The 13,724-nt window shown below is 43.2% G+C and overlaps 1 protein-coding gene across 3 annotated transcripts in view; it reads left to right on the forward strand.

Moving 5' to 3' along the window:
* Nucleotides 1-13,724, forward strand: part of ccdc186 (coiled-coil domain-containing protein 186) — a 157,095-nt gene that overhangs the window by 14,403 nt on the left and 128,968 nt on the right. For all 3 annotated transcript variants that reach the window (XM_029764179.1, XM_029764180.1, XM_029764181.1), the window contains 2 exons: nt 7,821-8,739; nt 9,498-9,624. In XM_029764179.1, coding sequence (XP_029620039.1) covers nt 7,821-8,739; nt 9,498-9,624 — 1,046 coding nt within the window. The remainder of the gene's footprint in view (nt 1-7,820; nt 8,740-9,497; nt 9,625-13,724) is intronic.

The raw sequence follows: 13,724 nt of genomic DNA on the forward strand, positions 1-13,724 counted from the left end.
CTCTTATCCAGAGCGACTTACAAATTGGTGCATTCACCTTATGATATCCAGTGGAACAACCACTTTACAATAGTGCATCTAAATCTTTTTTGGGGGGGGGTTAGAAGGATTACTTTATCCTATCCTAGGTATTCCTTAAAGAGGTGGGGTTTCAGGTGTCTCCGTCATCATTGCTTTGCACAAAAAGGGTCACAGGCAAGGATATTGCTGCCAGTAAGATTGCACCTAAATCAACCATTTATCGGATCATCAAGAACTTCAAGGAGAGCGGTTCAATTGTTGTGAAGAAGGCTTCAGGGCTCCCAAGAAAGTCCAGTAAGCGCCAGGACCATCTTCTAAAGTTGATTCAGCTGCGGGATCGGGGCACCACCAGTACAGAGCTTGCTCAGGAATGGCAACAGGCAGGTGTGAGTGCATCTGCACGCACAGTGAGGCAGAGCCTTTTGGAGAATGGCCTGGTGTCAAGAAGGACAGCAAAGAAGCCACTTCTCTCCAGGAAAAACATCAGGGACAGACTGATATTCTTCAAAAGGTACAGGGATTGGACTGCTGAGGACTGGGGTAAAGTCATTTTCTCTGATGAATCCCATTTCCGATTGTTTGGGGCATCCGGAAAAAAGCTTATCCGGAGAAGACAAGGTGAGCGCTACCACCAGTCCTGTGTCATACCAACAGTAAAGCATGCTGAGACCATTCATGTGTGGGGTTGCTTCTCAGTCAAGGGAGTGGGCTCTCTCACAATTTTGCCTAAGAACACAGCCATGAATAAAGAATGGTACCAACACATCCTCCGAGAGCAACTTTTCCCAACCATCCAGGAACAGTTTGTTGACGAACAATGCCTTTTCCAGCATGATGGAGCACCTTGCCATAAGGCAAAAGTGATAACTAAGTGGCTCGGAGAACAAAACATCAATATTTTGGGTCCATGGCCAGGGAACTCCCCAGACCTTAATCCCATTGAGAATTTGTGGTCAATCCTCAAGAGGCGGGTGGACAAACAAAAACCCACAAATTCTGACAAACTCCAAGCATTGATTATGCAAGAATGGGCTGCCATCAGTCAGGATGTGGCCCAGAAGTCAATTGACAGCATGCCAGGGCGGATTGCAGATGTCTTGAAAAAGAAGGGTCAAGACTGCAAATATTGACTCTTTGACAATTACATGAAGTTGATGCAATAAAAGCCTCTGACACTTATGAAATGCTTGTAATTATACTTCAGCATTCCATATTAACACCTGACAAAAATATCTAAAGACACTGAAGCAGCAAACTTTGTAGAAATTAATATTTGTCATTCTCAACTTTTGGCCACGACTGTAGTAGTGTGGGCTCAATAGCATCTCATTAGTGTGCAAGATCTTGAGAATCAGCTGTACATGTGATGGAAGAATGCACTGTGCATGCAGAGGGTTGCAATTCCATTGAATAGGGGATAGTTTAACCAAAATATGCTACAAGACCTAGAATTGCCTTGTGTATTCCACAAAAAAGGTTCAATGAATTTAAGTAAAATTCTCTAAATTCCCAGGCTTAACTTAAATAATATATAATAATAGAAACATTCAGAAAATTTACCGGAAAGTTTCTGACCCTTTGCAATCCTAGTTGTTATCGATTCCTTGTAGAGACGCCACACTGCTGCTTTTGTCACGTGGGATGGCAGCAGCTTTCCACCAAAATGTTTGTCCTGGGTGGCGTCCTGGTAACATTATTGCATTATCTTCTATATAAACTCAGCAAAAAAGAATTATCCTCTCACTGTCAACTGTGTTTACTGTCAGCAAACTATTTGTATGAACATAACAAGATTCAACAACTGAGACTTAAAGTGAACAAGTTCCACAGACATGTGACTAACAGAAATTGAATGTCTCCCTGAATAAAGGAGGGGTCAAAATCAAAAGTAACAGTCAGTATCTGGTGTGGCCACCAGCTGCATTAAATACTGCAGTGCATGTCCTCCTCATGGACTGCACCAGATTTTCCAGTTCTTGCTGTGAGATGTTACCCCACTCTTCCACCAATGCACCTGCAAGTTCCCAGACATTTCTGAGGGGAATGGTCCTGGCCCTCACCCTCCGATTCAACAGGTCCCAGATGTGCTCAATGTGATTGAGATCCGGGATCTTCGCTGGCCATAGCAGAACACTGACATTCCTGTCTTGCATGAAATCACGCACAGAACGAGCAGTATGGCTGGTGGCATTGTCATGCTGGAGGGTCTTGTCAGGATGAGCCTGCAGGAAGGGTACCACATGAGGGAGGAGGATATCTTCCCTGTAACGCACAGCGTTGAGATTGCCTGCAATGACAACAAGTTCAGTCCGATGATGCTGTGACACACTGCCCCAGACCATGACGGAATCTCCACCTCCAAATCGATCCCGCTCCAGAGCACAGGCCTCGGCGTAACGCTCATTCCTTCGACGATAAACACGAATCCGACCATTCCTGGTGTAACTCGGGCAGTTGTTGTTGCCATCCTGTACCTGTCCCGCAGGTGTGAATTTCAGATGTACCGATCCTGTGCAGGTGTTTGTTACATGTGGTCTGCCACTCTGTCTCCCTGTAGCTCTGTCTTAGGCGTCTCACAATATGGACATTGCAATTTATTGCCCTGGCCACATCTGCAGTCCTCATCTTTCTTTTGGTATTTTTCAGAGTCAGTAGAATGGCCTCTTCAGTGTCCTAAGTTTTCATACTGTGACCTTAATTGCCTACCGTCTATAAGCTGTTAGTGTCTTAATGACCGTTCCACAGGTGAATGTTAATTGTTTATGGTTCATTGAACAAGCATGGGAAACAGTGTTTAAACCCTTTACAATGATTTGTGAAGTTTATTAGGACTTTTACGAATTATTTTTGAAAGACAGGGTCCTGAAAAAGGGACGTTTCTTTTGTTGCTGAGTTTAGTTGTTTGATGGGAGGCATTAGACCATTCTCCTTGTATGATTGGTGAAGGAGAGTCCAGCGTGTTCTACGGATGCTGAAAGACATTCTAGATAGCTGTAATCACCGTCAGACACACCTGGCTAACTTGATGGGTCATGTAATCATCTGGCGAAGTGGAGTCTTTTGTTTAGACATGCTAGCTGAACAATGAACCATAATCCTAATCCATAGTGTACTATCAATACAAACCGATTGTCATAGCTAGCTAAAGTTAACCAAATAGGTTCAATGTTAGCTAGCTAACATTCCCGGCAACAATTTAATTATGCTTTTTTGCCGACTTTTACTGACACACACAATATTCAACTGGTGTTGAGTGTTCCTAAATTCATCAGTTATTCTGTACTCTGGCATACTCAGACGAGAGTGCTCTGAAACAGTTGTTGCAGTGACATTCTATTGAAATGTCTTTTTAAAAAAAAATGTAACTTAAAAAAAAAATGTTGCGATAGACCGGATTAATTACACATTCTGACCAGCTCAAATAGACAGAAGCGTACTAAATGGCAGACCAATCCAAACTCATCCCTCGGCATGTCCAGCCCACTCATTATCTGAGCCAATCACGGCTAGCGGGAAGATTGTCTTTTTCTGTGGCTTAACCAACTAGGCTCGTAATTTTAACAATTGTATTTTCAGATGGCATACAAGTTTGTTATTAAGGCACATGAAAGTTCACATGTTCGAGAAGGTATTTCTGCCAAAAAAAAACATTTCGATAAAAATGTAATTTACGTTCAAACGGCTCTCCTGTGAATTAGTGACCCGCGACATAAGCCTAGTTTCCTGAATCGGGTCACGCGTTATTTCATAGTTTCGATGTCTTCACTATTATTCTACAATGTAGAAAATAGTACAAATAAAGAAAAACCCTTCAATTAGTCGGTGTCAAAATTTTTGACTGGTACTGTATATTCATTATAATGCCATTATTTCGTGTTGAGTTTCACTATTTATCAAGGCCACTTAGCGCTTATAATGATGTTTAAGCTGCTGATGTTTTCATCATTTGACTGCCCGAATTTTGACCGTGTTTGGGGTATTTTTATTTTATTTTGTCGTTATTAAAAATAAGTTGTTACCATCTTCCAACACATGCTTTCTGTTTCATAGTTACAAAGGCACACATAGTTACAAAGGCACAAAGGCACTCCATGAATAATAACATTGATTGAAAGCCTACAGTAACAAACTAATAAATGCTGTTGTGGTATTGGAATAACATACAAATCGTATTCTGTTACTCAAGGCCTTAATAAACGCAACCAAATTATTGTTTTTGCTCTAGCATATTTGAAATATATTAATTACACTGTTATAATGTTGCAGTCAGAATGACTGCTCATTAGTTTGACACCCAGCGGTTGTAGGGTTAAGTGCTTTAAAGAATATATTGTCAGTGTGTGAATTTGACTTGCAAATGTCTATGAACCCTGTATAGGCTACTTTCTCAGCCCTCAAATGAAAGACAAAATCACCTGTTATTGAAATGATGAGTGCACTATTGGCTTTCCTGTCAGATCTTGACCTGTGTCAGTATTTTTTTTGTCATTTGTGCCAGTAGCTTTCTTTTGGCACTGGCCCGGTGTGCCACTGTCAAATTTACCTGAATGTCAAGCCCTGCTGTGTTCAGTGCGTGTAGGGCCTATATGTGACCCGATTCAGGAAACTAGGCGTATGTCGCAAGTCACGACTTACGTGTAGAGCCGTTTGAATGTAAAAACATATTTTTTTTATCAAAATGTAGTTTTTCGCAGAAATGCCTTCTGGAACATGTGAACTTTCATGTGCCTTAATAACGAACGTGTATGCCATCTGTAAATACAAATAAAATCGTTACATTACGAGCCTTGTTGGTTAAGCCATAGAAAAAGTCAACAATCTTCACACTAGCCATGATTGGCTGAGATAATGAGTGGGCTGGACATGCCGAGAGAGGAGTTCGGATTGGTCTGCCGTAGATGGCATTTGTCTATTTGAGCTCGTCAGTCTGTGTTGGTAATCCTGTCAAACGCGGCTTTTAAAAAATATATATTTTGTAGTGGAGCTGCATAAGTGTTGCTCTCCACTTTCTGGAGAATCAAGTTTTGAAATCAGTGGAATTAGAGTATGATAGCTAAAGTGATGGAGAAAATACCTGTCTCCGGATTACATATTCAAACTAAGGGCAACCGTGGCATGGCATCCGTGACAGGGAGACACGTCCGTCACGCATGATAGTCCTGCATTAGCTAGCTACATTTTCAGATATTACACGTTTTATAATTTTGACCGAAAGTGTTTTCCATTCAAGCTAAAGTGTACTGTTAGCTAGCTAGCTGATAGCTGACATTATTATTTGTTTCCCAGAGCCGTTTGCTGTTCTAGTTAGAGCCTAATGTTAGCTAGCTAACATTGAACATGGTTGGTTAGCACCCAGCACTGTGGCATTGTTGTGGCAATACCAAAAATATTATATTCGCAATGTCACTAAGCAAAAAACAAACAACCAAAACAGCGATAGCCACTACAATGTCAAATCAGATTTTTTGTCATAAGTAGAGTACCATTCGATTGTTTTTGTAGACCCATGACTGGTGTGTTGACATTAACCTGTTGACGTTAGCTAGCTAGCTATGTATGGAATGCAGGCACATCAGATTCTGCATGGAATGCAGGCACATCAGGTTCTGCATGGAATGCAGGCACATCAGGTTCTGCATGGAATGCAGGCACATTATGGAACACAGGCCAGGTCATTATCAATTATATTTGTATTTATTTTTTAAATGGCGTGACCAAATCATGTGCTGTGGAAAAAGTTAGTGTAGAACCCCTGATTTGCCCAGCTGGGTTAACGGTAAGAAGGAAAAGGAAATTAAAGTGGCATCATTATCGCTGTCTGTTACTGTAAAAGGAAGTAGTGTTAGTCCCATTAAAGCAAAAGTTCCCATTAAAACTGTTAGCCTACCTCCTGCCCTGTCAAATTCAAATGGGTATCCTCTAGACCAGGGGTGTCAAACGTCCGGCCCGCGGGCCGGATCAGGACCGCAAAGGGGTTTAATCCGGCCCGCGAGATGATTTTGTAAAGTATAAAAATGAGCTGCAATTTTTCAATAAAAGATATTGCTGTTCCAATTGCGTCCACTGGATGGCGCAATAGCAATTGTGTTAAGCAAGCAAACTGTTTATACCGGAGCAGAGCAAGTAGGTCAAGCAAGTGCAGTCAGTCCGGATGAGCTACTTTGTTTTGCCCGCGATTTTTATTACGGCTTCTACTTTTAACATTATGTGCTTTGGCACCCAGTGGTCCCGCACTGTCAACCTGGCTACAGATTGTGCGCCCTCAATGATCGGGAAAAAAGCAGGCGTTGTGACAATGTTCAGAGAGAAAGTGCAATCTGCAAATAGAGGATGTGATTTTTGGACTTTTCACTGTATTTTGCACCAGGAAGCTTTGTGTTGCAAGTCATTAAAGATGGATAACGTCATGAAGGTGGTCATACAAACTGTTAATTTCAGCCGATCCAGAATCCTGAATCACCGTCAGTTTGACAGCCTTCTCAGAGAGAAAGACCACATCTATGGCCTGCCATACCACACTGAGGTAAGATGGTTAAGCCGAGGTGCTATGCTTAGGCGTTTCTTTGATTTACGAGAAGAAATTGAACAGTTCATGGAAGAAAAGGGCAAACCAGTGTTAGAATTTCATTCCGCAGAATGGATGCAGGACCGTGCATTTATGGTGGATGTTACAGAGCACCTGAATAACTTGAACAAACAGCTGCAAGGGTGCAACAAAGTCGTCACGCAGTATTATGACAGCATACGTTCTTTCAAGTTGAAGCTGTCATTGTGGGAGACGCAACTCGCCGGTGGTGATGCAGCTCACTTCCCCTGTCTGAAAAATGTGTGCGCGACCCAACATGTGGCAGACATGAAGCGGTTCAAAGATAAAATAACGGGACTGTTACGGGAGTTTGAGCAACGCTTTCAGATTTTTGGTGAACTGGAGAAAGACTTCAACGTTTTTTGCTCGCCATTCACCGTGAATCCCTCTGATCTGCCCGTCAGCATCCAACTTGAAATAATAGACTTGCAGTGTGACTCGGATATGAAGGGCAGATTTGCCGCAGCTGGCTTGGACACATTTTATCAGAATCTCTTGCCAGGTTACCCCAACTTGACAGCCCTCGCTGCAAAACTGTTTTGCATGTTTGGAACCACATATCTTTGTGAGCAAGTTTTCTCTGTAATGAGCATAAATAAAACAAAGCTGCACTCAAGGCTCACGCACAAGCACTTGAATCACATCCTGAAGTTGGCTGCCACTCAGGATGTGACGCCTGATATTGATGCGCTGGTGAAAGCTAAAAGATGCCAGGTATCAGGAGTCAAATAAACTATGCAACCCCACTTAAAGTGCTGCATGAGACACCCTGATATAGTTCTGTGATCTGTGATATACTTCTGTGAATCACTGAGGCATTGTGTGTTTGTGTGTTCTTTTTCTTTAGAATTTTCAAATAAACTTGAGGTGTTTTATGATTAATAGTGATGTTGTGCTTGTACTATTGTGGACACACTGTCCTCAGGCTCCAGCTTTATGTTTTATGTTGATCGTATTAAAACAAAGAAAACAATCTGAAGTTGTTGTCTTTAAGTTATATATACCATGATTTTACCGGTCCGGCCCACTTGGGAATAGATTTTCCTCCATGTGGCCCCTGAGCTAAAATGAGTTTGACACCCCTGCTCTAGGCCTAGGCTATATGTGCAATTTATTCTGGAAGTGTTTCATATTACTTAGTTAGTGATGTCAGACTTTCATTCCCATTCATATCTCTCTCTACCCCACATCCCTCTCTGTCTCTGTGTGTCAGGTGTAAAGCTGAGGAAAACCATGGAGCAGTCTGACCCAGCCTCTGCCTCAGACCTGACCCAGGGGTCAGAGGTCAACTCCCTGCCGAAGGGGTCATCAGGGATCAACAGGAGTGACACAACGATGGAGGAAAATGAGGTCTGTGCAGAAAGGGGGAATGACGTCGAACAGGAGAGGCTGGAGGGAGATGGGATACAACACAAGAAGAAGAAAAAGTGCCAGCAAGAGGGTGGAGAGGAGTCTGTCAATGTGGACATTAGCTGTGACATTGGGACAGCCTCAATGGAAGACGCAAGAACTCTTGTAGATGGGACAACTGAACGTCCATTCTCGGTCTTGGATGAGGTAATGGAAAACACCAACTCAGTTTTGGAGGTGACGATAGAAAGCTTGTCGTCGCTTCTGGGCAAGGCAGTGGAATCTCCACCCGCTATTCTAGTTGGAGTGGGTGACTGCTCAACCTCTATTCCGAACACAGACTCAGAATCTCAACCAGCTGTTGTCGATGGCCCCCTCAAATGCTCCGTGGAACCCTCCCCCACAAAGGAAAACGTCATTCAAGGTTCAGTAGTCACCAATAGCCCAGCCACGCCCTCCTCACCCAGCTCTGCCTTTGCAGACCCTGGAATTTCCAGTCCACGAACGATGGCCTCCACGAACACCAACTCTTCGCCCAGCCCCTACGACACGGACTGCAGCCGCAAGCTCATGACTCAGATCCAGCGGTCGGTCTCCCAGGAGTCCCTATTGGATGAGCTGGAGCAGGAGTTGTTCTCCTGCCAGCTGCCCGAGAGAGGGGGAGGGGGGCGCAAGGGTGGACCCCATGTCAATGGCATGCAGGCTGATCAGGACGGCTCCCCAATGGTTTTCGAGAAGTGCATCCAGTACAAGTATGTGCAGCAGGAAAAGGCTATCAAAAGGTAATAAATACCATGGTGATGTGTAACAAAGTCATGAAGTTTGTTAGCAGTTTATGTTACTCTTCAATAACACAGACCCCAAAGCAAATCAGGGGGAAAAAATAGGTTTATTCAAAGGGGACAAATCATAGATGTTATACTGAGAGGTAGATGTTCATTCTCCCCTGTCCTCAGTGATTCTCTCTACAGAACAAAGGGACAGGATGTAGTTTTATAATCCAACCCTAGCCTGTGGTTGACCAATAAGAATTCCTTGCAAGATTCCTTGTATCTTGTTTCGGGCTCAATGCCTAGACAAATTCCTCCCCTGTCTCTGACCCATTGATAATTAATTCCCCTTTACAGAAAAAACACTATTTCCATTGATTGTTAATTCCCTCTTGACCTTTAGTACGTGTGGTGTAATTTATCTTCAAAATATTCTTACAAGTTGTATGTTGCTATAATTTGGTATATTGTGTACCAAGTAAACATTCACATGATACCAGTGTAGGTCTACTGTATATCCCTGCCTTTTTTGTGGATAGATGAATTATCCTATCATATTTTTATGCACTTTCTGCAATCACAAGCTGAAATATCCCAAACTTGTTCTGTAGAAAATGCCCTCTTGTCTATTTGAAAAGTTAGGCTAAGTTATGCTTTTTAATAGAGATCTTGTACTTTTGAAGGACAAAAACATATTTCATATACAATTTCCATCCCTGTTCATGCGTCTGTGTGGCTGTACCCTTACGCTTGTATTGTTGACCTTATAGGCTACTGGATGAAAACAACAAGCACCAGGAGCTGGTCCTGGCTATCTGCTCAGAGAAGGACACCATGAGGGAAGAACTGAAGAGGAGGGTGGAGACTGAGAAAAAGCACATGTGCACCGTGAAGAAGGTAAGCACTCCAACTCCAGACTGGTGTCATGTCCATCAAGCTGCCTCATGGCTGTTCCCTTATGGGCTGTCTGGATCGGACAAGGCTGGCTTTACTTCTTACTCCAACGGTTTCCATTTAGACATCAGTGAAGAGCTCTTCTCACCGGAGTTTCCCATTTGAATCATCTAATATCGGTAGTTTACGGAGATGCTACAAGTTCACTCAATTGTGAATAATGATACTGATGCCGCAATAATACAGTTTCCCCACCCCCCCACAAATGCATCTCAACCGACAGTACTAATGAAAACCCAGGTTGAACCTTCAATAGATCAAGCCATGGTGGCAAGAGAAAACTGACTGTTGAGAAATCTTACTCTTGAGGTGGAGCCCATCCTCTTTTGCCTGGCTAGGGCTGTGTCGGTAATGCAAATAACTGCCGGTCTGATGGTAATCGACTGTTAATAAACACTTTTAGCATCTCCGGGCTTCCATGCATAGCCTAAAAGCCACTGATGCAGATCTTTTGAAACATCTACATTTTAAAATGTCTAATAAATCTATTTAATATAGCCTACAGCATCACAGTAAATCTATTTATTTTAGTTTCCTGGCCATGGACCCAAAATATTGATGTTTTGTTCCCCGAGCCACTTAGTTATCACTTTTGCCTTATGGCAAGGTGCTCCATCATGCTGGAAAAGGCATTGTTCGTCACCAAACTGTTCCTGGATGGTTGGGAGAAGTTGCTCTCGGAGGATGTGTTGGTACCATTCTTTATTCATGGCTGTGTTCTTAGGCAAAATTGTGAGTGAGCCCACTCCCTTGGCTGAGAAGCAACCCCACACATGAATGGTCTCAGGATGCTTTACTGTTGGCATGACACAGGACTGATGGTAGCGCGTGAACTGAATATCATACTTTGCACATTTAGGAGAATTAGCCCAAGCCCCCTAAGAGATTTCAAGTCAGAGGGGGTATTAATCTCATATAAAAAGCTTTTTTCCGGATGCCCCAAACAATTGGAAAGGGGATTCATCAGAGAAAATGACTTTACCCCAGTCCTCAGCAGTCCAATCCCTGTACCTTTTGCAGAATATCAGTCTGTCCCTGATGTTTTTCCCGGAGAGAAGTGGCTTCTTTGCTGCCCTTCTTGACACCAGGCCATCCTCCAAAAGTCTTCGCACACCTGCCTGCTGCCATTCCTGAGCAAGCTCTGTACTGGTGGTGCCCCGATTCCGCAGCTGAATCAACTTTAGGTGATGGTCCTGACGCTTGCTGGACTTTCTTGGGAGCCCTGAAGCCTTCTTCACAACAATTGAACCGCTCTCCTTGAAGATCTTGATGATCCGATAAATGGTTGGTTTAGGTGCAATCTCACTGGCAGCAATATCCTTGCCTGTGAAGCCCTTTTTGTGCAAAGCAATGATGACGGCACGTTTTTCCTTGCAGGTAACCATGGTTGACAGATCAAGAACAATGATTCCAAGCACCACCCTCCTTTTGAAGCTTCCAGTCTGTTATTTGAACTCAATCAGCATGACAGAGTGATCTCCAGCTTTGTCCTCGTCAACACTCACACCAGTGTTAACGAGAGAATCACTGACATGATGTCAGCTGGTCCTTTTGTGGCAGGGCTGAAATGCAGTGGAAATGTTTTTTGGGATTCAGTTCATTTGCTTGACAGAGGGACTTTGCAATTAATTGCAATTCATCTGATCACCCTTCTTAACATTCTTGACTATATGCAAATTGCCATCATACAAACTGAGGCAGCAAGCAGACTTTGTGAAAATTAATATTTGTGTCATTCTCTCAACTTTTGGCCACGACTGTAGCTGCAGATGACCCTATGCCTGTTTGCTCTTATGGGAATGAGATTAATACCCCCTCTGACTTGAAATCTCTTAGGGGGCTTGGGCTAATTCTCCTAAATGTGCAAAGTATGATATTTGGGGACAGGACTCATGTCCTAACATTCTGGTTCTCTCAGAAACATGGTGAAATGGTTATGTCTCTGATAAAGACATTGAAGTAAATTATTATAATGTATTTAGATGTGACATATTACAGAAAGGGGAGGAGTGGAACAGCATGAAATTTCATTTTACATATATGGCCAATCTTTCAATATTTCTGTTCCCTAGAAGTTTGAGCTCCTGCTTGTGGATGTGTCCATAAACCAGAATAATAATTTATTTCTTGCTGAGATTTACTGTCCCCCTCTGCTGCCATGCAGATGCTATCGTGCTATATCTGAGTGTTTAATACCTTTTCTGTCCTTGGAGTTAGTCATTTTAGGGGATTTCAATCTGGGTTGGTTATCTCCTGGGTTAGCTATCTCCTGCTATCTGACTCAATTGATCTCAGAACCCATACAGTTAAATGTAAAAAAAAAAAAACTCTTAACTCTTCATTCATTGATTTACATTATTACGAATAACCCCATACATATTTGTGTGGTTGAGTATTTGCATATGATATCAGTGGTCATTGTCCCATAGTATTTAGAGATGCGAAACAGCAAAATACTCATCATTTTTTAACTTCTCTGGCCTAGGTGGGACGTGACCGTCCCACACTATTCAACAGCCAGTGAAATAGCATGGCGCGAAATACAAAACAGCAAAAATATCATAATTTCAATTTCTCAAACATATTACTATTTTACACCATTTTTAAAGATGCACTTCTCATTAATGTAACCACATTGTCCGATTTCAAAAAGGCTTTACAGCGAAAGCAAAACATTAGATTATGTTAGCAGAGTACATAGACAAAAATAACCACACAGCCATTTTCCAAGCAAGGATATATGTCACAAAAACCCAAAACACAGCTAAATGAAGCACTAACCTTTGACGATCTTCATCAGATGACACTCCTAGGACATCATGTTACACAGTACATGTCAAATCAAATGTATTTATATAGCCCTTCGTATATCAGCTGAAATCTCAAAGTGCTGTACAGAAACCCAGCCTAAAACCCCAAACAGCAAGCAATGCATGTGAAAGATGCACGGTGGCTAGGAAAAATTCCCTAGGATAAAATCCCTAGAAAGGCCAAAAACCTAGGAAAAAACCTAGAGAGGAACCAGGCTATGAGGGGTGGCCAGTCTTCTTCTGGCTGTGCCGGGTGGATATTATAACAGAACATGGTCAAGATGTTAAAATGTTCATAAATGACCAGCATGGTCAAATAATAATAATAATCATAGTAGTTGTCGAGGGTGCAACAAGCACGTCCGGTGAACAGGTCAGGGTTCCATAGCCGCAGGCAGAACAGTTGAAACTGGAGCAGCAGCATGGCCAGGTGGACTGGGGACAGCAAGGAGTCATCATGCCAGGTAGTCCTGAGGCATGGTCCTAGGGCTCAGGTCCTCCGATAGAAAGAGAGAATTAGAGAGAGCATATATAAATTCACACAGGACACCGGATAAGACAAGAGAAATACTCCAGATGTAACAGACTGACCCTAGCCCCCGACACACAAACTACTGCAGCATAAATACTGGAGGCTGAGACAGGAGGGATCAGAAGACACTGTGGCCCCATCCGATGATACCCCCGGACAGGGCCAAACAGGCAGGATATAACCCCACCCACTTTGCCAAAGCACAGCCCCCACACCACTAGAGGGATGTCTACAACCACCAACTTACCGTCCCAAGACAAGGCCGAGTATAGCCCACAAAGATCTCCGCCATGGCACAACCCAAGGGGGGGGCGCCAACCCAGACAGGAAGACCACGTCAGTGACTCAACCCACTCAAGTGACGCACCCCTCCCATGGACGGCATGGAAGAACACCAGTAAGCCAGTGACTCAGCCCCTGTAATAGGGTTAGAGGCAGAGAATCCCAGTGGAAAGAGGGGAACCGGCAAGGCAGAGACAGCAAGGGCGGTTCGTTGCTCCAGCCTTTCCATTCACCTTCACACTCCTGGGCCAGACTATACTTAATCATAGGACCTACTGAAGAGAAGTCTTCAGTAAAGACTTAAAGGTTGAGACTGAGTCTGCGTCGCTCACATGGGTAGGCAGACCATTCCATATAAATGGAGCTCTATAGGAGAAAGCCCTACCTCCAGCCGTTTGCTTAGAAATTCTAGGGACAAT

This window comes from Salmo trutta, chromosome 10 (assembly GCF_901001165.1).
Source record: "Salmo trutta chromosome 10, fSalTru1.1, whole genome shotgun sequence".
Taxonomy (NCBI): Eukaryota; Metazoa; Chordata; class Actinopteri; order Salmoniformes; family Salmonidae; genus Salmo; species Salmo trutta.